At 38.3% G+C, this 26,318-nt stretch overlaps 1 protein-coding gene across 3 annotated transcripts in view; it reads left to right on the forward strand.

The window, feature by feature from the left end:
- Positions 1–26,318, forward strand: part of GALNT7 (polypeptide N-acetylgalactosaminyltransferase 7) — a 214,382-nt gene that overhangs the window by 165,907 nt on the left and 22,157 nt on the right. For 2 of the 3 annotated variants that reach the window (XM_056802916.1, XM_056802913.1), the window contains exons 3-6: positions 13,570–13,736; positions 18,839–18,969; positions 19,505–19,584; positions 25,946–26,128. In XM_056802916.1, the coding sequence (XP_056658894.1) occupies positions 13,570–13,736; positions 18,839–18,969; positions 19,505–19,584; positions 25,946–26,128 (561 nt within the window). Of the gene's footprint in view, positions 1–13,569; positions 13,737–18,838; positions 18,970–19,504; positions 19,585–25,618; positions 25,802–25,945; positions 26,129–26,318 lie in introns of all 3 variants that reach the window. The other variant, XM_056802915.1, reaches the window with a different exon arrangement.

Genomic DNA, 26,318 nt, shown 5'->3' on the forward strand with positions numbered 1-26,318 from the left:
TAGAGACTTCCAAAGGGGAGTGAGCCACCTGCCTTGGGAGGCCATAGACATGCCCTTCCTCCCTGGGAGACTCTGAAGCCCTCAAAGGCAGGGGCTACTCTGTTTTGGTCTGTGCATCTACAGCACCTACCACCTGCCTTCTCACACACAGAAGGTCTCTAAGGAATATGTGACTCACCAGAGCCAGACTCCTTGGCCCAGGAGGGACATTGCTGTTGGGTAGCAGCTAGGGGGCTCCCTGGAGAGAGGAAAACCCAACCTCAAATCTGGCCTCAGACACTTCAGACAAGTCACTTTACCCTGTTGGCCTCAGTTTCCTCACCTGTAAAATGAGCCAGAGAAGGAAATGGCAAACCGTCCAGTATTTCTGTCAAGAAAACCCCAAATGGAATCACGAGAGTCAGACACAATGGTAGTGTCTGACTAACAATAATCAGGTATCAAGTGGGGGAATGAATTCTCAAATTTCACATTTAACCCAACCCAATGAAACAAACATTTATTCAGCATCTACTATGTGCAAGGCATTGCAAACAAAAATGTCTCTAGAAATAGTCCCAGTCTTTGAGCAGCTTGCATTTTACTAGAGTATATAGCATGTCCCCAATTAAGTAAAAATGTAATAGTAGTCACGGTAGTAAGAGTACTAGTAATGGTAGTAATACTAGTAATGATGTAATAGTAATCATAGTAGTAGTAGTGGTAGTCGTAGTACTCATAGTATAGTAATGGTAGCAGTAATAGTAATTGTAGTGGTGGTAGGTCTGAGGTACTAGTAATAGTACTGGTATTATCAGTCATATCAGTAATAGTAATGGTGTTAGTAGTACTAGTGGTGGTAGTAATATGTTAAGATTAAAAATTGAGGGAAGCTGAGGCAGGCAGAAATTAGTTTCTCTCTGCAAGGAGTATTATTTTTATGAGGTTTATTAAAGGTCAAGGGTTAAAGAAAATACAAGCAAGAGAAGCACGTGCTAGGTGGGCCCAGCTCTGCTCTCAGCCCAGGTGAGAATTCATGAGATTACAAAGCATTCTGGGGAAGTGGAGCAGGGACTTCTGGGGATTGAAGTCCCAGATTCAAGTCTCCATTTTTACAAATAGTACTAGTAATAATGTTAGTACTAATGCTAGTGCTAGTAATGGCAGTAGTAATCGTACTCATACTTGTAATGGTAGTAATAGTATTAGTAATAATAGTCATGGTAGTAGTAGTAATAGTATTAACAGTAGTAGTAGTAATGGCAGTGATAGTAATAGCAGTAATAGTACTTATAATGGTAGTAGCAGTAAAAGTAATGGCAGTAATAGTACTTGTAATGGTAATAATAGTACTAGTAATGGTAGTAATAGTACTAGTAGTTGTGTAGATAGAATCCATGCCCCAGGCTTATCCTCCCTAAGTTTGTCCCCCATTTTACATACGTAATTGGCATGATGGAGGGGGACAGAATTAAAAAGGTGTGGTGCACGAGGGGGGGGCGGGGCTTTCTCTCTGGGTTGGCATAGCGGTGGAAGACAATCTGGAGTGGGAGCTTTGGTGCCTGCCGGCCTCTCAAGACTTTTTTGTGGGTTTAAGCAGTTTGGCGGGCTGTGGATTTCAGCTTCCTGATTCAGCTTAGATGTTTATCTAGGTGGTATTTTCTGTCCCTTTCCTACATTTCCCTTTTTTCTATATTTCCATTTTTATTAAAAACTTAATTGTGAAGAGCTACTAACAGACTCCTGGCTTAAGAATTCATTTTATAACCGACGACTGCACTCTTTTTAAAAATTAATATTATATTTAATAATTTTACTTTTATTATTACACAGTGCTAGTAATGGTAGTAGAAGTAATACTTTTAATTAGAGTAATAGTACTAGTAATCATAGTAAAATGATATTAGTAGCCACAGTAATGGTAATAATAGCATTAGTAATACTAGTAATTATAGTAATAGTAGTACTAGTCATGGTAGTCATCGTGATAATAGTCATAGTAGTAATGATAGTACTAGTCATGGTAGTAATACTAGTAATATAGTAATAGTAATGGTAGTGGTGATAGTAGTAGTAGTAGTAATGGCAGTACTAGTAGTAGCTACAGCAACAACAGCGGAAGCAGCGGCAGTATTTAGCACTTTAAAATGGCTACCGTGTTTACCAGTATCTCTCTGTTAATCCTTACTTTCTCAGAATCAATACTAAGCATCATTGCGAGGCGGAAGAGCCGGAAAGGCTAGGCAGCGGGGTTAAGTCTTCCCCAGGGTCACTCAGCTAGGAAGTGTGAAAGGGAATTCTTCAGAAACCCCGACTTAACACCGTGTTAGCCATCAAGTAAGAGAATTCACAAGTTTCTGACTGATTGAGTTAAAAGGGTGGAGCCCTCTAAGTAAGTGACTTGTGAAATCTCTTACTTATAGGAAAACTATACAGAAGCACCTAAGATCAAATCTGAACCCAGGACCTCCCGTCTCCAGGTCTGGCTCTCAATGCCCGGAGCCCCCTCGCTGCCCCAGGATCTCGTTTAATCTTCACGCGATAGGTGTTGTTAACATCATCTTCACGTCCCATAAGAGGAAACTCAGACTGAAAGGTTAAAGGGACTGTCAGAGCCACCCAGCTGGCTCAGTTTGTGTCCGAGCAGGATTTGAATTCAGGGCTTTCTGACTCTAGTCAGGTCTAAGAAAACGATCAACCAGGAGGCCAGGAGAAGAACAAAACGCGTCCTCGGTGCAGGGAGACTCCCTGTGCCGAAGCCAGAGATGGGAGAAGGGGAGGCTGGTCTGCTGGGAGAGAGACAGCCCTAGAAAGGCGCTTCTAAGGGCTGAGGTGGAGGCTGTTATCTTTTCTCTAAATAGCAGTTAGGGATTTCCTGTGGGGATGGGGGAAGGGAAAGAAGAGAGAATGGAGTTTCTTATTTTATTTTATTTTTCGAGTTTTTAAAAACTCAATAAATAATAATGTTTTTATAGGAAATTGGGGGAAATAAAATCACTTTTAAAAGCATCAGGGAGCCACTGACGATTCTGAAGTCTGAGGATGATGGGATCCGATCCGGGTTTCCCATCATCTCCGTTTGGCAGCTCTAGATCACAAGGAATAAATGCTGAGAAATGGGAGACAGAATCCTTGACATCCAGAAATTTATGTGAAACCTTATAACCAAAGTCGGGGAAACTCGGTCTAGGGGGAGAATTTCCCTTTCACCTAGAATAGTAAGCTTCTGGGGAACGGAACTGGCAGAGCCTCCATCAGCTCTGCCCATTTTACAGATAAGAAAAAGGAGTCCTGGAGAAGGAGTGGTGGCGGTTCCCCCACTTTGAATGTGAATGTATGAAAGGGTCTGAATGGGGAATTACATTTGGATTCTACATGCCTCATTGATTTAGCCACTGGAGGTCAGCACTGTTCTACCTTAGAAGAAGGATGCTTGGGGTTGGGGTTGGGTTTTTTTTTTTAATGGGTTTTTTTGTTGGTTCATTTGACTGGTTCTTTGTTTTGTATCTTGAGATGGGCACAAAAAAAGGTTTGGGAAAGGAAATTAAAATTAAGAATTTTCCACTAACTTATTTATAAATCTGTTATTAGAATAAAATAAAGATAAAACTAGAAAAAAAAAGTTTCTACAGACCACTATTCAAATGTAATAATGGTCATTTTAGAGGCTAATCTCTTTTCCCATCTGAGGATTTTACTGCTTTTGAATAGTTACCGGGGTGTCTTCCTCTGTACCCCACTCACCCCAACAGTCTTTTTAAAAATTAATTAATTTTTTTTAAACTTACCTTCCATCTTGGAATCAATACTATGTATTGGCTCTAAGGCAGAGAAGTAGTAAGGACTAGGCAATGGGGGTTCAGTGTCTTGCCTAGGGTCATACAGCTGGGAAGTGTCTGAGGCTAGATTAGAACCTGGGACCTCTCCCATCTCTAGACCTGCCTCTCCATCCACTGAGCCACCTAGCTGCCTCCTCACCCCAACAGTCTTAAATTTCATTTTGGGAGGCAAGATTAAAGGGGAAAATTCCCCAAAGAATTCTTTTACTGAGACTCCCTAGAACTATCTCAGAAAAGAAGCAACCCCTTTAGGAAAAGCATGTTGTTTTATGAGAGACACATGCAGATAGATTACGTACATGGTTGATGAGAATACTTTGTGACAGCTGTGCTACGCTGCCTTAAATTGGGAAGCTGCTCTATTTTGGATCTGCAGAGATCGTTAAATTTGTAGCTTAGCATCCAAATCTGGCATGGCTTTATGTCAAAACTAGAGATGGTTTTAAAAAAAAAAGTTGAAGTTGAAGGAGTATTAATTAGTTTATTTTATGCCGTGTGTGTGTGTATTTTGTAATGCATGGTTTTGAAACACAGTTTTAAAATTGTTTTAGGGATGTTGTGTAAAAAAAAGACAAAATATCCATTGCATTCCTTATTCTTGTCAATATGCCCCTAAGTACCTAACATCTGAGTCTTACAGATACCATGAAATACGGGAAATTTATTTTTAAAATACAAATATGGCTTTAGTTCGAAGTGCCTATTATCCTTGTGTGAATCCGAGGCCATTTATTTTGTGAGGAGGGGAAAGCAGTGCTGGGAGATAAGCGAGCGAGATGTGTGTGTGTGTGCATTTGTCTCAAACACCCATGGATCAAAATATGTACAGAAGTTTGTTTTAGGTGCTGGGAAATTTGGCCTTTAAAAATAACTTTATTAATCTCTGCTGTCCTTGATGGAAGAGAGCCCAAAATGAATTTCATGCAATGTTGCTCTCTGTTGAAAGCCCTTATGTAGCAAGCAGAAATTTGTCATAAATCCACACCACTAATACACCCGAATTTTTCTCATTCTCAATTCAGTTTCAGTTGGTGGTCTTTCCCAGAGTTCACTTTGCTGCAAATCATGAGGTTGAGAGGGTGGGAGAAATGTTTAGTCAATGGATTCTGATATCACCTTCCATCAATACCAAGCCAACCTGTATTTCAGAATCCATACCAATGCTATCTCACAGATTTTTTTCATTCAAAAACAATGCATTTTGGACTCCCTTTCTCTACAATAAATGCCTCCAAGAACGTCTGCCCCAATTTGAAAATTTAAGAAGCCAAAAACAAGATATTTAGCTGCAACAAAGTGTGTCATCCTATTATCAGTGTCCAACAGAACAGTCCACCACATTCAGCCAGTGGAGAAATTTCTGTAGCCAAGAATTTGCTGAATCACCTCTCCTTCATTATGCTAAGGATTAGGTTGTCTGGTGTTTGGAGTCAGAAAATAGCTAGAGCAGAATTCTCTGAAACCATCATGTAAACAAGCCCAGGACTGGGGCGTGAGGAAATCACTGCCAAACTTTTAAAAATCAAAGCGTGAGCAAGTAATTTTAATCAACAGTCAAAACCCTGACCCTGATGTGTATGGCACCCAAACAGGGGGTCCCTGTAAAGCGGATAAATTTGAAAATGGGAAAGGGGCTGTTTGTACAACAGTGTTTATAGCTGCCCTTTTGGGGTGGCAAAGAATTGGAAACTGAGGGGATGTCCCTCCATTGGGGAATGGCTGAACAACTGGTGGTATCTGATAGGAATGATGAACTGGAAGATTTCAGAAAGAACTGGAAAGACCTCTGTGAGCTGAAGCAGAGTGAAATAAGCAGAACTAGGAGAGGATTATACATAGTAACTGAAACATTGTGGGAGGATCAAATAGAATAGACTTAGCTACCAAAAGCAATGCAATGATCCCAGACAATTCTGAGAGACTTAGGAAAAGGAAAACTATCTACCTCTAGAGAAAGAACTCTTGGAGTAGGAATGCATATAAAAGCATATGATTTATCACTTGTTTATTTAGGTATTGTTAAGATTAAAATTAGTTTCTCTATTGAAAGTATTATATTTTTAGAGGTTTGTTGAAGATTATTAGAATTAAGAAATAAAGAAAATACAAAATAAAAAGCATGTAGGAAGGGCTGAAAGGCCCATTCAGTTCCACTTACTATATCTTGAGAGACGCTGTGCTTAGAAGCGGAAGCAGAGAGAGGGGCCGAAGTAGGCGGAGAGTCAGTTTAAATACAAATTGTGTTCTTGCACTCAGGTGAGGAATCAGGGTGATATTATAGGGAATTCTGGGAACTACCAAGGACTTCTGGGAATTGAAGTCTGGGGTTCAAATCTCCATTTTACAGTATAGGATTTGGGGTTGTGGTTTCATAAGATTATTCACTTATGAAAATAAAGAATATGGAAATAAGTTTTGTGTGATAATACATGTATAATCCAGATTGAATTGCTTATCCACTTTGGGAGTGGGGAGAGAAGAGAGGGAGATAATATGGATCCATATAACTTCAGAAAACTTATGCGGAAATTTATTAAAAATTTTTTTTAATTGATAAATTTGGAAAAGAGATAATTTTACAAGCTTTTTAATATAGACATTTAAATCTAAATTTGCCTTCCCAATTAAATAATAAATGTTTTCTTAAATATTATTTTAATGTTAACCCAATTTTATTTATTATTACTATTATTATTAAAGCCAAAATTAAGTAAAACTACTTGACATAGTATATAGAACACTGGACTTAAGTTTGAATCCTGCCTTGGATTCTTATTAGCTATATGACCCAGGGCAAGTCACATAAATTCTTCCAGTCTCAGTTTCCTCATCTGTATAATGGTGATGATAATAGACTCTATTTCACAAGATTATTGGGAAGTTCAAGTGAAATGATATATGTAAATCATATCTTTAAAAATGACATAAATGTTAGCTATTATTATTTGTGATGATACCAATAGTATGTATGTAGTAGCCGTTGTGTGCTTCACACTATACTAAACTCTTTCTAAGTATTTTTTATCCTTATAAAAACCCAAGGAGTTAAGTTCTGTTTTAGCTCCATTTTACAATTAAGGAGGCAAATAGAGGCAAAGTGACTTGCCCAGAATCACACAACTGTCCTCTCTGTCCAACAATCTTCACTCTAACATTCCAACTGCTGGCTGCTACACCTCAGTGGCAGAAATGCCAAAGCTTGATTCAGTTTTCCTTTCCACAGTGTCTGAAACTGGATTTGAACACAAGTATTCATAGCTTCTGATCCAACACTCTATCCATTGCCCCATCTAAATGATGATGATGGTGATGATGATGATACCAGAATCCTTGAACCTTACCCTGACAATATTTGGGAGCCATTTAGAATCATTTAACACCAAAATAGAAACTCGGAGCCCTAAAAATTCATCAGTCATCTAGCCAAGCCCATCTCCAAACAAGCATCCCCTCTACATTATACCCAATAATAATCTCCAAAAGAGGAGGAACCTCACTATCTCCCAGACCCTTATTCTGGATTCCCCTTTGGGATAGCTCTAAATTTGGGGAAGTTTTTTCAATTTGCCTTGTTCGTAGTTAGCTCATTCCCCTGGGTCTCCTTTCCTCCAGAAAGAATGTTCTCAGTTTCCTCAATAAATCTAAACATAGCACAAACTAGAAGACTGAGGATTCTGAAGGCTCTTCTTAGAGCCCTCTTCAGCAGCCTAGAGACAGGCAACTGGTGGTGCAATGGATAGAGCACCAAGGCTGGAGTCAAGAAGACCTGAATTCCAGTATGGCCTCGGACACTGACTAGCTGCAACTTCATCTGCCTCCATTTCCCCAACTTTAAAATGGAAACAGTAATAGCACCTCCCCCCGCCCCCAGCGTCATTGCTACAAAGGGCAAATTAGATATTTGTAAAATGCTATGGCACATCGTATGCATTTAATAAATGCTAATTATTTTCTTCTTCCCTTAACTATATGTTAAGGAAATATATGTCCTCAAATGTGGACCCCAGAACTGTGTATGTTGTCTGGCTAATTTATTGATATCATTAATGTTTCCTCCCTAATCCTTTTTCCTGTGTCTCTCTCAACACAGTCTGATTACAGGTTACAAAGCATCTGTAGTAACTCAGGAATCAATATCTCTGACTTGAGATGAGCAAAATAAACAAAATAGGGAGCCCTTTAGCATATACTTGTGCACTGTGATGACTTTGGGGAACTTGGCTTCCATGAGCGAATTGGTATTGTTGTCAAGTCATTTTGGGGATGGCCAGCTCTTGTTGACCTCATTTGGGGTTTCCTTAGCAGTGGTTTGCCATTTCTTTCTCTACCTCATTTTACAGATGAGAAAACTGAGGCAAACAGGGTTAAGTGACTTGCCCTAACTCAGAAACATGAGTCTTCCTGACTCCAGGCACAGCACTCTGTCCACTGCACCATCCAGCTCTCTTCCATGGCCAAATAGTCCCTCCTTAATCAGGGACTTATTTGATCATATTCCTGCCTTTCAGTTTGGGGTTCATTCTGTCTTCTTCTTGCACTAAGCTTCCCCGTAGAGCTCAAATCAGGCATATCTGTTCAAAATGGGATGAAACTACCCTACTTAGAATCACACAGGGGAAAAAAACCCCACCAACTGAAGGATACAATTTCTGATAACTGGGTTTAAAGGATACAGTGATGCCACAAATAAGGAATTTTCTCAAGGGAGGCTATTGGGTTAGATACATGGTAGCCTAGGAGGACCAAGTCACAGACTGTGCTCTGTTTAGCTCTTGTTTTCCTCAGTCAGGGGCTCATTGTATCCTTCTGTATCCAGGGAGCAGAAGGGCAGAACTAAAGTGAAGTTACAAGGAAGCACATTTCTTTCTTTTTGTTTGTTTGTTAATTCAAAGATAGATGACCAAAGAGTAAAGTTACAAGGAAACAGATTTCTTTTTAATTCAGATATTTTCTTTTTCCAAGTACATGTAATAATCATTTTCACCAAATGTTTTTATTATAAATGTTTAAATTTTATTATTTATTTAAATGTTTTATAAATTACAAAATCCAAACCATCTCCCTCCCTCCTTTCCCTCTCTCCCACTCAGAGATGATGACCAGTTTGATCTGGGCCATATATGTATTATCATGCAAAACACATTTCCATATTTGTTGTTGTTTTATGCGTGCACAAAACCAAAATCCCAAAATAAAACTGTAAAACTGATGGGACAGTATAATTTGATCTGCAAAGGAAGTAGATTTCTAATCAATGGAAGGAATACTTTTCTAACAACTTACCAATAACTGGAGTAGGCTACCTTTGGAACTAGTGAGCCTCCCATCATTTCAAGTGTTCAGGCAGTTATGAATGGCAATGACCACTGTTGGTCCTGAAGACCTTAAACCCTTCCCTTCTGACTTAGTATCAATTCTAAAATAAAAGAAGGGTTACTAAGGGCTAGGCAATCAGGTTGAGTGACTTGACCAGGGTCACACAGCTAGGAAATGTCTGAGGTCAGATTTGAACCTACAACCTCCCACCTTCAGATTGAACCTTCTTTCCCCTGAACCACCCAGCTGCCCCTGTAGCTTAGAGAGTAACCTGAAGCCCTGAGGGGCTAAATGGGTTGTCTGTAGTCATACAACCACTACCTGGCCTCTTGAATTCAAGTACTTTTACCCTTATTTTTACCAATGGAGGCAGGAAAAAAAGTTAAATTATGATGTCCTGCAGTCATGAATTTCCTAAGTGTTGGCACCAAAACTCAAAAAGGCCATGTCTTTGGCATTAAGGACTTTTCTCCTACCCACCCTAAGAGCCCCTCTCCTTCTTTAAATTAGGTTCTGTTAAGCACTCACTTGGAGCCCTTCTAGAATCTCATTTAATTTTAATTCTAGTTTATTTTGATTTCTTATGGAACAGTCCTATGATATCGTATATGGCTTGGCGACATAGAGCAGTATTCTCTCAGAAGAATCAGAATTACAAATGGCCCAAAAGGCTGTGAAAAAAACGTATTTCAAGTACAAAGATGTTGCCGCTTGTTATCCCCAAGGACTTGCTTTTAGGAAGCAGCCCACCAGGCATAGTAGGATGGAAAGAGCCCCTTGTTTGGGGTCGGATGACCTGGGTTCAAGTCCTAGCATTTCCAGTTACTCTGTGAGATTCTGGACAAGTCACCACATTTCAGGGGTCTTTGTGTCTCTTCTGGGAGTGAAGGGATTGGCCCTCTGGGGTCCCTTAAAGCTTTAAGCCCTATCATCCTACAGTCCTATGTGTCAGAGAAGGAGCAGGCTCTGTATAGAGGAAAAGAACAGATGGGCAGCCCAAGGGCAACCCCAAATCCCTTGAGCTTGGCTGGGAACCCCAGTGGGCTGCCAGAACCCGTGGTCTATTCTCTCCTGAGGATTTGTGGAAAGACCATGAATTGTGGGATGTGAGCAATGGGTGGAAAAGCTGTTGTGTTCTCCTTGGGTCAGTGTCCTCGATGACCACCCAGAAATGGCTTTCCTCCAGGCAGTTTTAAAAGGCTATACAAAGAGGGCAGCTAGGTGGCACAGTGGATAGAGTGCCAGGTCTGGGGTTGGGAGAACCTGGGTTCAAATTTCCTCTTCCTAGCTGTGTGACCCTGGGCAAATCACTTAACCCCCAATACCTAGCCCTTAACAATCTTCTGCCAGCAATAGGTCAATCTAAGACTGAAGGTAAGATTTTTTAAAAAGATGCTATACAAAGAATGTTTCAATATGACAATCAGAAAAGAAAAAAAGAATGAAAGCTTGGAGAGGAGAGAGAGGAACAGGAGGAAGAAATATAGATGTAACAGACATTTGGATTGTGTGGAAGTCCTAATTTCAGTGCCATGTGGAGAATAAATCGACCTGGAATGTAGATTGAACCGATTTTTGTCTATTTAAAATTTTATTTTTAACCTAAATTTTCAGTCTTATATGATTCTGGTTCAATGCCCACTCTTGGCAATTACAATCAACAAAAGTTTCCAAACTTGTTTTGGTGTCCCCCACCCCCCCCCACCCCCAATTAGATTGTGAGCTCCTTGAGGGCAGGGACTGACTTTTGCCTTTCTTTGTATTTCTAGTAAAGAGATCTGTCTCTCTCTCTCTGTCTCTCTTTTTTTTCATTTTTCTCCAACATTACAACTTAAAAAAGAAAAATAGATTCCTTGTCCTGAGTATGCATTGTCAAGCAAAGCAATCTCTTATTGGCTGTGTTCTGAAAATGATTCTCCACCTTAAATCCATCACCAATACCATATTTCATCATGTGTCCTCCAAGATGCTGGATAGTCATTTCATTAGAAAGGAGATAAAATAGATTTTCTTTTTTTTTTTTAATTTAATACTTTAAAAAGTAGAGAGATGGAGGGTATAGAATGGTACTTTCAGGAAAGGGCACTATCATTAGTTTTACTTAATTTCTTTGCTTGGTCACAAGAGAGCCCTCATAGAGTGGGGGATAATCTGGACATGTTTGTAATGGGAAAACCAAACACATCAGCAAAGCTTTTCTTTTTAACCCTTCTCTTCCTAACTTACAATCATTATTTTGCACTGGTTCAAAAGCAGAAGAGTGGTAAGGCTTAGGCAATGGGGGTTAAGTAACTTGCCCAGGGTCACACAGCCAGGAAGTGTCTGAGGTTAGATTTGAACTCCCTCCTCCCAGACCTAACTCTATCCACTGAGCCTCCTCACTGCCCACCCCTCTTTTTAAAAGAAAGAATAAAATAAGACATATTGAGGAAATGTCAGCTTTTGCATATCAGTGATTTTTGTATGAGAAATGTCTTGCATATACTAGGTATTTAATAAAGAAATTACCTAATTGGGAGGAGGAAAAAAAAAGCTAATGATATAGGTAAGAGGTGACTGAGTGCCTGGATCAGTGATTAGACAAAACAGTATGGATAAGAGACATTTTTTGTAGATTTGATAGGATCTGGCCACTGATTGGCTATGGTGTAAAGTGTGAATTAAATTAATATATATGTTTTTTAATGTGATTTCCATGTCACAAAAGGATGACTAGAAAGCAGGTGATGAGTAATGATTCTACAAAGGCTATCAAGAAGGGCAACTAAATATGTTGGAAAAATCAGAAAAGAGAGTAGCACTAAAGCCAAGAACAGAAAAAAAAAACTACAAAAGAGGAAAGGGTGGTCAGCAATGTCAAAGAGCAAGGAGGATATTTCTCTAAAGAAATAATTCTATTCTGTGAGCAAGTCTGAATTATTATTCACAGCGCTTTGACAGTTCACCAAAAAAAAAAAGATGCAATTTAGAGTAAGAACAAAAGAAATCCCAATTTCTGGGAAGAAGTTAAGAGTCTTCTTTCACTGAATTTCCATTGTTCTCAGGCCGTGATGAGTCTAACCCTGTTTTCAACTCTTTCCTTTGGACCTGCGCTTCTATTTGCCATGTCAGCCTGCTTTATTAGAGAATTTTAAATCAAAACTCCAGTTTGTCTGCAAGAGATGCTTGCTCCCTTTCACTAGCTCTGGATACCAATACAGTGCCTGCAAAAGAAATTTGGCTTCCTGTTACTCAAAACTTCCATCACCATTCAAAGCAGTTCTCTGAATCTGCACCAAACCCCAAGGATATTAATTTATAATAAGGAAGAGAAAGTTCCACTCATTCCTCTTTTCTTTGAAACTCCCAATTTGTATATAGAATCGTTAAAAAATTATTTAACCAACATTGCAACCCCAAGCAGTTTAGAATCTGGTTCAAAATCAGGTCAGCCCGTTTCCTTTCATCTTTCTGAACATTTTAGCCATATTTGAACATAAAGGAAGTTTGTGTTGTCTCTCTTTTTTTTTTTTAAACAAAGTTGCACAGTGGTTTCCTCACTGTTAAACACATACATTGTATATGGCTCAATACTCTCTTCCTCTGCTTGCTTAAGTTCAGAAACAGAAAAACAAAGTAATGATTGAAGTTCTATCCCTGGTTATTTAAAATGATATCGATAGGTATGGAAAGGCACTGAAAAATTATAACAGTGTCCCCAAGCATCTAGAGTTGAGGGCACTAAAAGCTCTTTCATAAGGAATTTCACCAGTTAGAGCTCTTTAATGATCAGAAATTGACTCTGGAAGTGCTTTATTTCACTTTAGATCTCTCTCTCTGTCTCTCTCTGTCTCTCTCTCTCTCTGTCTCTCTCTGTCTCTCTCTGTCTGTCTGTCTCTCTCTCTCTCTGTCTCTGTCTCTGTCTCTGTCTCTGTCTCTCTCTCTGTCTCTCTCTCTCTCTCTCTCTCTCTCTCTCTCTCTCTCTCTCTCTCTCTCTCTCTCTCTCTCTCTCTCTCTCCCCCTCACTGCCTTCCCCTTTCTCTGTCTCTGTCTCTGTCCCTCTCTTCATCTCTTTTTCTCTCTCTCCCCCTCTTTCTGTCTATCTCTCTGCCTCTCTCCCTTTCTCTCTTTCCCTCTCTCTCTCTGTCTTTCTCCCTCTCCTTTTTTCTCTCTCTCTGTCTCTCTTTCTCTCTCCCCCCTCTCTGTCTCTCTGTCTCTGTCTCCCCCCCCCCTATACTTCTCTATCTCTCTTTCTCTCTGTCTCTTCCTGTTTTATTAAAACTGAAATGTTTTTATTTATTCAGTGTGGTGTGTAGATAGACTCATCAAAAGGACAGGATTTTACCAATAAACATTATCTTTGTAAAATTAGAATTAGTGGACCTGTTGTGTTTGTACAGCTATAATTGACAATTATAGAATGCCTCTAAATAACCCGATTACAATCTTTTTACAGATGCAAGTATTGGCATTATGATGAAAACCTGCTCACTTCCAGTGTTGTCATTGTCTTCCATAATGAAGGATGGTCAACTCTCATGAGAACGGTTCACAGTGTAATTAAAAGGACACCAAGGAAATATTTGGCAGAAATTGTGTTAATTGATGATTTTAGTAATAAAGGTAATGAATTATAGTATTAACATTGTATTTTCCCCTTCAAAAAAGTTAATTGTCCAAATAATATTAAAAATGAGAGCTTAGAAATGTATTAGCTTTTCCAAGCTATGGGGTTTATCCAACAATGGAAAGACGATCAATGGATTTTTAGAAAAATAATTTTTTAATTGAGACTTTAAAGGAAACTCTCAGAATCGTAGTGAGTCATTTGAGGTAGGTCAATTTAGGAAGACTTTGAATACCTAATTATTTTTAGCAGGGACAGACATTTGCCTCAAATTTTTTGGCCTTAGATTCTATAAGAAATTAGTAATCAAGGAAACTTATTGAAGAGCTCAAAGACACTGCCATCTCAGGTGTGTTATATTGATATGCTGACTCCATCCATAATTGCCAAAACAGAACAGAGATCCTGACCTGTTTCACTGCCTAGGAATTTGGCACTTGATTGATGAAATCAATATTGAATTTGACAGGAAAAAATGAATTTCTAGTCATGTGCATGAGAAGCTACTCTTAAAGCTTAAAGCTCACTTTATTCTAAACTTGATTTAAGCTTTTAAATAAAATAATCTATTGTCTTTGGTGACATCTTACCCAGGAACTCTTTCTCAGAACAGATGCTGGTTAATCAGCTTTAATTAACTTTATCAGTTTTGCAACAACAAAAATAAAGACTGATATAATGGTTTTTTAGATTTGGAGGTTTGGTTTTTTTATGGGAACATTTTATTTCTGCCAACAACTGTTCTCAGGCATAAAACTGCATGTGCATTCCAAACACCAGAAATATAGAATTAGAGACAGGGAATTCTGAGTCAAAACCAAGCAAATATAACCTTGGCCTTAAATAAATCCAGAATCATGTTTATGTTTTTTTCCCCTTTGTCACTGAAAAGTTAAACGGGACTCTGGAAATTGCCCAAGTTATCAGTCCATTCAGCAGCGAAAAAATATTTTGTCCCTTCTCATTCAATATACTTTGGAGCAAATAATCAACAAACTGGTTTCCAATAAGATTTTTTCTCTGCCCAGAATTAGGGGTGCCATGTGATGAACTTTTAAAGTATTGGTCAAATGGTGTGGGCATGAAAACATAATTCATAAATATAGACAAACCGATAGTAAGTACCTGATGTAGAGAGCACTTTGCTAGATGCTTCAAGAGGAACAAACCTTAGGCAAACCCAAGTCCTGACTCAAGTCTAGAAAAGCTTGGCAATATTTTTCTCCAATATTTGAATTTAACCACTCCCACAACAAGGGCAGCCCGTTGGTTAGGGGCTTGTTTAGCCCCCAGTTTCTCTGTAAAGTAGCAATCACAACCCTGATGGTTGTCTCATGTGGGTATCACCAAACAGAAGGAAACAGAAACACGGCCCCCACTTCCTTCCTCCCCTGTCTTTGGGTAACTAATTCTCCCCGGTTTTTGAAATCTGCCTGTAAGAACCTCCTGTGTTTTTTTAAAACAGCAAATGCTTTTAACTTCGAGCATTGTCATTTGACCATCAGCAAAGGGGTCCTCAGTAAGAGTAGAATCACTGTCTTAGACAACAGTTCTTTTTGGAAAATGTTTAAAGATTATAGAAAGTAGAAAAATAAATTAGGTCCACAAAAATAACAATAAAGCTTAGAAGTACCACCTTTTAAAGATTAAACAGATTTGGCAAGTACTTTTTGCTAATAAATGCATAGAAAGAGCATCCTAAAAGGAAAAAGAAGAAACATTAAGAGTTGCTATCCAAAAATAATGACATATAAGGAATAGGAGAACAGTAATTTGCAAGGAGTTGTGGATTTTTTCCCCTCCTATTTCAAGTGTAAAGTTTTACAATAAATCATTTTACTTGAATTTTTTTTTTTAATTTAGTGGGGATTTTTTAGAATATACTTGAGAAGCAACATAGCATAGTGGATAGAGAACAGACTTTGAAGCCAAGAAGACCTGAGTTCAAACCCCACTACTGGCTGTGTGATCTTGAGTGATCCTGGGAAAGTCAATACTATATATACATTTTTAAAGTTCTATATAACTATATCAGTTATAAAAAAAAAAGATGCCAGATTACCTAGATAGATGGAGTTTCCTCTTCTGGGAGTATGGAGTCACATACCCTGTCCCTATCTCATAATATTAAGACATTCTTTGAACAAAGCTCAGAGTGCAAAGACTTCAGAGTACTCAGAAACTACTTTTTTTGGGCAAAGCTTTGTGCCATATTTCTGTTTTGATTTTTACCAGAAGAGCACAAGATTTTAAGTTTATTTTCCAATTAAAAAAAAAAAAACCTGAAGATCCAGGGTAGGGGGGGAGGGTAGCTAGGTGGCACAGTGGATAGAGCCCCGGGAGGACCTGGATTCAAATGTAACCTCAGACTTTTCCTAGCTGTGTGAACCTGGGCAAGTCATTTATCCCAATGTGCCTCACCCTTTCTTTTCTGTCTTAGAACTGTTAATGGGACTGAAGGTAAGGATTAAAAAAAAAAAAGCAGAAGCTTCTATGTCTGTTAAGTACCTAGTACTTAATTTATCAGATTTTAATGAAAGCTTGCTTTTTATTTCCATTATTTGAATTCAGAAAATAGCCCTTTTCTTTAAGAGTTTGTTATATACTCTTCCTTTCAGACCATTCCTCTACATCCATTCCTTAATGACTTTCCCTATTTTTAAAGTTTCTTTTTCCTTTTTTTTTCTGTTTATTTTACTTGCCCTCTCCATCTATTGACTTACAGGTCGCAGAATCAGGATTGCCAAGATGGAAGGCTATTTAATTAGGCCAACAGCCTTCAGTGGTTTAGTTATTTCAGTGATATCTGACTCTTTAACCTTTTGTGGGATTTTCTTGGCAAAGATCCTGGAGTCATTTGCCACTTCCTTCTCCAGCTCATTTTACAGATGAGGAAACTGAGGCAATCAAGGTTAAATGACTTGCTTAGGATCACACAGCTAGTAAGTGTCTCCAGAACATGAGTCTTCCTTACTCCAATTCTCTATCCGCTGAGCCATCTACCAGTCCCATCAGCATCCTTCTAAAGATGTAGCACCTAGACCTCTCTTCATGTCCTCTCACCATAGCAGAGCAACAAAGCAGAGGGATTATCCCTCCTTAATCCTCTAGTATTGGGGGCTGCCTTGTTGCTCCACTAACTTGTTCACCAAAACTTCAAGATCTTTTTCCAGACAAACAGTTGAGAAATGTGGTGGTTGTTTGTTGCTGCTCTTTTTACCCCAAGTATGAAACATAATTCTGTTCAATTTCACCATATTAGATTTGGCCTAATGTTCTATCTAGCCTGTCAAGATCATTCCGGATCCTGACTGTCATCCAACATGTTCTCTAAACCTCCAGTTTTGGGCCATCTACACATTTTGTAAGTCCGTGCTCTGTGCCTCTATCCAAGTCATTGATTAAAACATGCAACAGCAGTGATTTTGGTGGCATTTCATTGAATGCATCCTCCAAACTGATATTGAACTATATACTACTACACACAGTAACCCTTTAATTCGTGTTTTGTTTTGTTTTTTCAGTTGGATCATTAGACCCCCACAGCTCATGTTTCATCCTGAGTCATGTTAGAATTTGAAGAACAGCTTAAGGACTTTAAATACTATATTTCTTTAATCCTCCCATAAGCTTTTTTTTAGTCAATAAAGATTAAATATACATAAATTATTTATCAAAACAACTAGGGGATCTGAGGCAGGACATTAAATATATTTCTTTAATATAATGAATTTTCTTGAATTGGGTTAGAAAATAATTTCATTGATAGTCACTGAATTAAAAAAAAAAGTCAAAACCTTACTATAGATTTCCTTGGAGGGGGAAGGAATCAGTGCTAGGATTTTTTTTACTTATTTTCATTAAATGATTATGTTAACTAATCCATGTATTAATAGAAATCTTTAACTTCTTTAGTGTGAATACCTATATGTGGGCTTCTGTCTAGTAGGCTTCCTGAAAATGATCCAAGTAGCAGTTATGTATGCCCAGATTGATTTGCTCATTTAAACACCAGCTCCTCTCTAAAAGTGGCTCTGTTTTTTTGTGATAGTCTATTTATGGGCCAATTTTTAGACTCTTTTAAAACTGTGCCTCATTTTTTTGTGTGTCTGCAAACCAGTCACATTTGTAAAGGCTTCCAGAAATCAGTTGTGCCAACAGTCAGCCAATCACATGTGTGTGTAGAGATATAAACAAAAACTGTTTTTGTTCAGAAGGGAGTCATGGTGGAAACATTGGCATAATGCAGTTTAAACTTGTTATAGCATACAAAGATTCCTCCACCAAATGCAGGCTTGTCGACATGCCAACACTTTCAGTGTGAAGGAAGTGATATATCTTCATTTTTACTCTTTTTCTCTTGGCCAGGGACCCCGTTAGAGAATATTCTCATGTTACAATAATACTACCTTTTGAATAAAGTAATCCAGCAAGTATAAGGTTAGTGCAAACAGAGAAGTATGGAAAAACAATATAAAAGACTTTAATGAAAAAAACCCACAAACTTAACAATTATAACTATAAATGTGAAGGGATTCAATTCACCTAATAAAAAGAAAGATTGGAGAAAGTGGGTCCAGGAAGTAAAAGATAAATTCCTTACACTGTAGTCATGGAGAAATAAAATATTCATTCTGAAAAATCTTGAACTAATGTTTCTATCACAAAGCAAATTATATATATTCTTCCCCAAAACTTGTTTAACTTCAATTTAACTTCAACTTCTCAACTGGCAAAAATTAAATAAAATATTAATGATTTGTTTCACATTCATTATTAGCCTTATTCTTATTTTTTACTTTTATTAAGCAAACTAATCCTATATAATGCATACTAAGTTGAGGTATAATCAGATATATGCATTTCTGGTTTTATGATTTTCCTTTTAAATCAAAACAGTAGGAAATAACTTGGATTTTCTTGCAGCCTGAACAGTCTCCATCAAAGCTGTTGTAGCTATAGTTCAATTACTCAAGCAGAATTTCCTGGGGCCTAGCCACATTTCCTGGGAAAATGGTGTTGGAGTTAACTTATGAAAACAAGCTGAAACAATAATATTTGTTTTTTGTTTTTGTTTTTTTTTTTCATTTTTTCACAGCACACTTAAAAGAGAGACTAGATGAGTACATTAAGCAGTGGAATGGCCTGGTGAAGGTATTTCGAAATGAGAGACGAGAAGGTTTAATTCAGGCTCGAAGTATTGGAGCACACAAGGCTAAACTTGGACAGGTAGGGAAAATTCCATGTATAATTTTTTCTCTAAAAGACCCTCTCATGTGGCCTAGGGGAGAAATCAGAGCTCTTTGGAAGTTCACCATGTTAAAAAGTGTACAATGTGTAATGATTAAAATTAATAGCCAATATTCCAAGTATTATATTTAATAATATTTATTAAATATTTAACTTGAAGCAAAAGGAAGTAAGGCTAGCAAAAACCAAAAGCACCCCTCCCTGCCTCCACATGGATCCAGAGAGAGCGTTTGCAGCCAGAACAGAAACTAAAACTTCAATCAACATAATGACACACATACAAGAAAGGGAAAAGGGAATTGTGGGAAATGTAATCTCTAGGGTTCAAGGTTCTAATTAACACAAATGAAAACTATTTATTGTAGGTATCCAAGAAGACTGTTTCAGTTCAAATTGTCTAACAGACAGCACATGAATCCCAATTTAAAATAATGTTATCTGTCTTTAGATGATGTGTGATATGGTGCACATCCAGAAGTAATTAATGGTCTATCACTCTTCCTCTTTTTTTAAGGTTCTGATATACCTTGATGCCCACTGTGAGGTGGCAGTAAACTGGTATGCACCGCTTGTGGCTCCTATATCTAAGGACAGGTAACAAACACGTCTGTATTTATTTGTTTGTTGGATTTTTTTTTCCTTTTGTTTAAAAGCAATCAGCCTTCTAGAGCTCAATTTGTTGTCAGTTTGTCACAAATGTCTTTTTTATTTACCTGTTATTTTTTTTTAGTAGTGATCATCCTAGTTAGGTATAATGTCTGATATTTGAGATAAATTTAGATATCCTCCCCAGGAGAGAATTAACCTGTGGTTGGGCAAATGAAGAGATTCCTTCCTTTATTTATAAATACTTTGCCTAAAAAATAATTTTAAATATCTCCATTTAAATTGGAGCAAGCAAGAGAAAGATTTAAAATGACCGTGCCTTGAAATGAGCTTGTTTGTCTGGAGGGTAGACCTACATTTTCCTTGGTAAACCTTCATATCCTCATAGAGAGGAAGAGGGAGAATGTGGCAGGAAATATAGGAATTCTTGGTGAGAAAACTCTATCAATACAGATCTGAAATTCTTCTGCAAATTAAAAAAAAATCTTGGAGAGTTACCTGAGACTCTGAGAGGTAAAATGACATACCTGAGGTCACTTAGGGAAGTCTCAGAGGGAAGATATGTACCCAGATCTTCCTGTTTCCAAGTTCAGCTCTTTATTCTCTGTGTCATCCCTGCCTTTCTTAAGTTTTTATGCCCAGTCTTTTATCTTCTTTTAAAATACCCCTTCTGCAGAAGGAAGGAAGAAAGGAAAGAAGGAAGAGAAAGGAATTAAGAAAGAAAGAGGAAGAAAGAGAGAAGGAAGAAAGGAAAGGAGAGAGAGAAAGAGAGAAAGGAAGGAAGGAAGGAAGGAAGGAAGGAAGGAAGGAAGGAAGGAAGGAAGGAAGGAAGGAAGGAAGGAAGAAGGAAGAAGGAAGAAGGAAAGGAGAGAAAGAAATTAAGAAAGAGGAAGAGATAGAAAGAAGGAAGAAAGAAAGAAGAAAGTAAAGGAGGGAGAGAGAAATTAAGAAAGGAAAGAAAGAAAGAGAAGGGAGGAAGGAAGGCAGAAAGAAAAAAGGAAGAGACAAGAATTAAGAAAGAAAAAGGAAGGAAGAGAGAGAAGGAAGAAAGAAAGGAAAGGAGAGATAGAAAGACAGGAGGAAGGGAGGAAGGAAAGAAAGAAATTAAGAAAGAGGAAGGAAGGGAGAGAGAAAGAAGGAAGAAAGAAGAAAGGAAAGGAGGGAGAGAGAGAAAGAAATTAAGAAAGAAAGAGAAGGGAGGGAGGAAGGGAGAGGAAAAAAGGAAGAAAGAAAGAAGAAAGGAGGGAGAGAGAAATTAAGAAAGAGGAAGGGAAAGAAAGAAAGAAAGAAAGAAAGAAAGAAAGAAAGAAAGAAAGAAAGAAAGAAAGAAAGAAAGAAAGAAAGAAAGAAAGAAAGAAAGAAAGAAAGAAAGAAAGAAAGAAAGAGGAGGGAGAAAAGAAAGAAAGAAAGAAAGAAAGAGGAGGGAGAAAAGAAAGAGGAGGGAGAAAGGGAGGATAAAAGGATAAAAGGAATTAGTAAGCACTTTCTATGTGCCAGACACCATACTAAGCAAATATCTCATTGGTCTTACAACAATCCTGAGAGACGGGTACTTTTGTCATCCTCCTTTTATAGTTGAGGACACTGAGGCAGACAGAGGTTAATAGAGCCAACAGCTAGTAATTATCTAAGGTCATATTTGAATTCATATCTTCCTGACTCCAGACCCAGCACTCTATCGGGTATGCTATTTCATCAACATTCTGGATAAATCTAATTTTAGCCTTTTTTCATGTGAGGTAGTGACCAGTAACAGCAATGCCTTAAAGCTCTTTTCCTGACTTATTCTTTAAAATTTCTTCAAGAAACTTTGTCAACTTAGAATCCTATTTGCTTCCCCTCTTCTTACAGACCCAAAAGGACTTTCTAGAAGTTAGTGTCAATACCAAATGCCAAGACTTTCCAGGTAGTTATTAGAAGACGAGTACCTTGTTCCAAAAGGCCTCAGGACTACAACTACATTTCTTTGGGATTCCAGGAAAATTAGACACAACAAATGCAGACATGCTAAGATGGTGCAGTGGAGGGCAGGCCATCTTTTAACTTTTGGAAGTGACTTAGCTTGAAAAAAATTAAGAATCCTCTTTCCTTCCAGAAGTTAACTTTGCCCTGTTGGTTTTTAAGGTTCCTATTAAGGGAGTAAGGAAATTAAATTGAACTTGGGGAGGGAGAGTTGGAATGAGCACAAAACCCCATCAGCCAGAGCAGGGAGGGATCTCAGAAGCTGTCTGGACCAACCTCTCCCCCCTCCTTTTACAGATGAGGAAACTGACGCGCAGGGAGTTCAGGTCCTGTGGATGCTGTCAGGGATGAGATATTAACAAAGATCCTTTCCCTACCATGCCGGGGCTCCTCCATGTCCCATCAGCATCTGTGCATTAGTTTCATTAAGAGTTCATTATTGATTTTTTGCTTCATGTGTTAGTTGGGACAAGCTCTGATGGTAGTTCATTAAATGATATTAATTGCCCTACATTTTGGCTTCTTTTTCCTCACCTTAATTTAGAGCAGAAAATTACATTCTTAAAAAAGTTTGTTGGCACAATGAGTAGCCAGACGTCTCCAGGGGATAGAAAAGAATCACTTTAATTTGCTCAAGAGATACGAATCAATCAATAAGCATTTATTAAGTTCCTACTAGGTGCCAGGCACTGTGCCAAACTCTAACAGAAGAAAGGAAAAGGATTACATGTGAAAAAAAATGAACAGGAAACCATATCTAGATTTACTTAGAAAATAATGAGAAGGGGACAGCTAGGTGGCTCAGTGGACTGAGAGCCAGGCTTAAAAGATGGGAGGTCCTAGGTTCAAATGTGACCCCAGACACTCTTTAGCTAAGTGACCCTGGGCAAGTCATTTCACTTCCATTGCTTAGCCTTTACCACTTTTCTTCCTTGGAAGCAACGCACAGTATTGATGCTAAGACAAGGTAAGGATCTTTTTTTTTTTAAACCCTTGCCTTCTGTCTTGGAGTCAATACTGTGTATTGGTTCCAAGGCAGAAGAGTGGTAAGGGCTAGGCAAAGACAGTGAAGTGACTTGCCCAGGGTCACACAGCTGGGAAGTGTCTGAGGCCAGATTTGAACCTAGGACCTCCCGTCTCTAGGCCTGGCTCTCAATCCACTGAGCCATCCAGCTGCCCCCAAGGATCTTTTTTTGAAAGAGAAAAATGGGAAGAATTTAAAGAAATCTCAACCTCTCTGGGCTTGTGCCTCATTTTAGCCCTGAAAATATTCGTTCTTTTTTTTAAGCCTGATTATGCCTATTTACTTCTTCAATTATATTTTAGAGTGAATCCAGCATAGAAAAGGCCTCTAAGTTCTTTTGAAAAGTTGATCCAAACCTTGAAGAAGTGATCAAAAATTAATAATTATTATTTAACATATTAATTAACATAACAATGGATAATTCACAGGAAATAGAAAGCATCATAAGGAATGTTTACTTGGCTTTAAGCTGGTGAGTGAGGAGAGGCATACATTAACATTAGTGGAAGAGGGAAGTAAATTGGGAGTGACAAAAGCAAAACAAAATAAGTATTTGAGATTGATCTGTTTGCATGGATACATAACAATACAGACATCTCTTCACCTTTCTGTGGCTTCATTTTTCATTTGCAGGGAATCCCTACCTGTTCCTCTTTATAGTTTGCCAGGATAGGGAGATTTAATTTATGTAGAAATCATATTAACATAAATTAATTGAATATAGATATAAATATAAATAATATAGAAATCACTTTGAAGACCTTTGGAAGATGCCATGTGAAGTCAAGAAAATACTTGGGTGTGAGCAGGAATATAGCCTTTTTTAAAGTAAGTATTATGTGCAGGACTGTATTAATTAACTAAAAACAGGCTTTGTGTCTATCTAGCCCAGCAAAAATGGGCTTTGATTCCATTTCTGCAGAAGTTACTTAAAAATGGGAAATAAAAACAGTAGCGATAACTTACTTCTTCCTTTGGTAGAGTGAAAAGAGTGAAGAATCAAGAGTCCCAAGATTCAAATTTTGGCCCTGCCTGCGTGGTCTTGGGCAAACCACTTTCCTCATTCTAGCCTCCCTTTCCTCATCTGTAAAATAAGAGGCTTTGACTATCTAATTCTAAGGTCCCTTTCAGCCCCAAATCTGTGATTTATGAAGACTTAGGGAGGCTATGAGGGACAATAAGGAAGTAATAGTCTAGAGGACAAATCATTTCACCTTGTTTGCCTCAGTTTCCTCATCTGTAAAATGAGCCGGAAAAGAAAATGGCAAACCACTCCAGTATCTACTATTATTATCCCCATTTTACAAATGAAAACCGAGGTGAACAAAGATGAAGTGATTTGCCCGGAATTTACATAGCTAGATTTTGAGGCTGGATTTTTGACTCAAGTCAATGTTTTTATTTGTGGCGACACCTAGAATGGAGTAAAAACTCAAAGAGAAGCATTTCTTCATGTTTACCTCCCAGCCCATCCTTCTAGAATAAGAGTTCTTCACTATTTTTTTGAGGAACTGTCTCTTGAAACCTATAAACCCCTTTTTTAAAAAAATAAGGTGTTTAAATGAAAAAAGTAATCTATATAGAATTGTGACAGAAACCAGTAATATTTTAATGAAGTGATCAAAACATAGTTTTTATAAAAGTCCATAGACCTGGGTCTTTTCCCGTTTGTATCTTGTGCTTTCAAAATAACACAATATTTGTATTTGTAAAGCATTTTCTTGGCACCTAATAGTGCTTAATTCATGCCAGGTACCAGTCCTACATGTTTTGGGAAGATGCTAATCTCTATTTCAGTCAATAAATTAAGAAACATCTTTTAGGATAAACAAGAAAAGGAGTGAAACCAGGAGAATATTTCTCCCTTCAATGCTAAATTTTGTTTATGCCCATCTCTCTGAAGGAATAAAATCAGTCCAAATGGAAAAAACTGAGGCTGTGCAGCAAGCAAGCATCATCTCCTTCGGACATTCACTCAGGTTTTTATTTTCAGGGAAGGGAAGTGACAGGCTGGTAGTGGCTTAGTCATAAGCTGGAGAGCCTATAGAACCAGGTAAAGGAGAAAGTACTATTAATAAACCTGATGACTCAATTCTGTCCTTCCACAAGTTGATGCATACCACTCTTGATCTTCTTTATCCCATCCTTGTCAAAAAGAAAAAAGGAGGAGCAGCTAGGTAGCATGAGCCAGGTCTGAAGAAGGGAGGTCAGGGGTTCAAATTTGGCTTCTGATACTTCCTAGCTGTGTGACCCTGAGCAAATCACTTAGTCCTTGCTTGCTTAGCCTTTGCCCTTTTGTCTTAGAATTGTTACTATGACAGAAAGTATAAAAGAAAGAAGGAATGAATGGAGGGAAGGAGGAAGAAGGGAAGGAAGAAAGGATGGAAGAAAGGAAGGAGGGAAGGTTAGAGGAAGGAAGGATGGAAGATAAGAAGGAAAGGATAAAGGAAGGAAGGAGAAAAGGATGGGAGGAAGAAAAGAGAGAGGAAGGAAGGAAGAAGGGAAGGAGGAAAGGATGGAAGAAAGGAAAGAAGAAAGGAAGGAGGGAGGGTGAGAGGAAGGAAGGAAAGGATGAAAGATAAGAAGGAAAGGATAAAGGAAAGAAGGAGAAAAGGATGGGAGGAAGAAAAGAAGATGAAGGAAGGAAGGAGGAAAGGATGGAGGGAGGGAAGGGAGAAAGAAAGAAATTAGAAAAAGAGAAAGACAGAAAGAAATTAAGAAAGAAAAGGAGAAATAAACAAGTTAAGAAAGAAAAGGAGAAAGAACGAATGGAGGGAAGGAAGAAAGAACAGAAGGAGGAAAAGGAGAAAGAAAGGAGGGAAGGAGAAAGGAAAGGATGGAGGGAGGGAAGGGAGGAAGAAAGAAACAAAGAATCCATTTTTATGGATTCTCCCCACAATGGACTGTATCCTTAAACTATTGCCACTAGATTTAGAAGATTCCAACAAATTTGACAGCATCATGGGACATGTTAAATTAGGTAGTTTTCAGTTCTTGAGTTTAAAATGCTTTTTCATTTTTCTGTAAATGTTTCAGAACTACATGTACTGTGCCTCTAATAGATTACATAGATGGGAATGATTATTCCATTGAACCACAGCAAGGTGGGGATGAAGATGGTTTTGCCAGAGGGGCCTGGGACTGGAGTTTGCTATGGAAACGTATTCCACTAAGCCACAAGGAAAAGGCCAAAAGAAAACATAAAACTGAGCCTTATCGGTAAAGAAAGTTGCTTTTTTTTTTTCCTTCTGAATTCAAATGTTTCTCTAAGTGTTTTTTTTTTCCCTCCCCATGAACTCGTGTAAAATATGTGGGTCCATGCCCCTCCATTTCATCTTTCCTGCAACCATCACTACACCACAGAACCGTTTGCACTGTGCCGATTATAGATATCATAGATGGCAACAATTTTAAAATTATGCCCCAAGGGGGTGGTGATGAAGATGGGTACGCTCGAGGAGCGTGGGATTGGAGTTTGCTCTGGAAGAGAGTGCCTCTGACCCAGCGGGAGAAGACAATGAGAAAGACAAAAACTGAGCCCTATCGGTAATCACCCAATAACTTATGTTCCTCTGTAACAGACCTTAACCTTCTAAATCCTGCGTGAAACTAGGATTCTGCTGCTAACCACCTCCTGTGCTATGGCCGATAGATGACAAAAGCTTCATTCTCTTTTACTAACTAACACCATGCGTAATCACATTACCTACCTCCTGGTAGAACTTCCAAAATTACC

This window comes from Monodelphis domestica, chromosome 6 (genome assembly GCF_027887165.1).
Source record: "Monodelphis domestica isolate mMonDom1 chromosome 6, mMonDom1.pri, whole genome shotgun sequence".
Lineage (NCBI taxonomy): Eukaryota > Metazoa > Chordata > Mammalia > Didelphimorphia > Didelphidae > Monodelphis > Monodelphis domestica.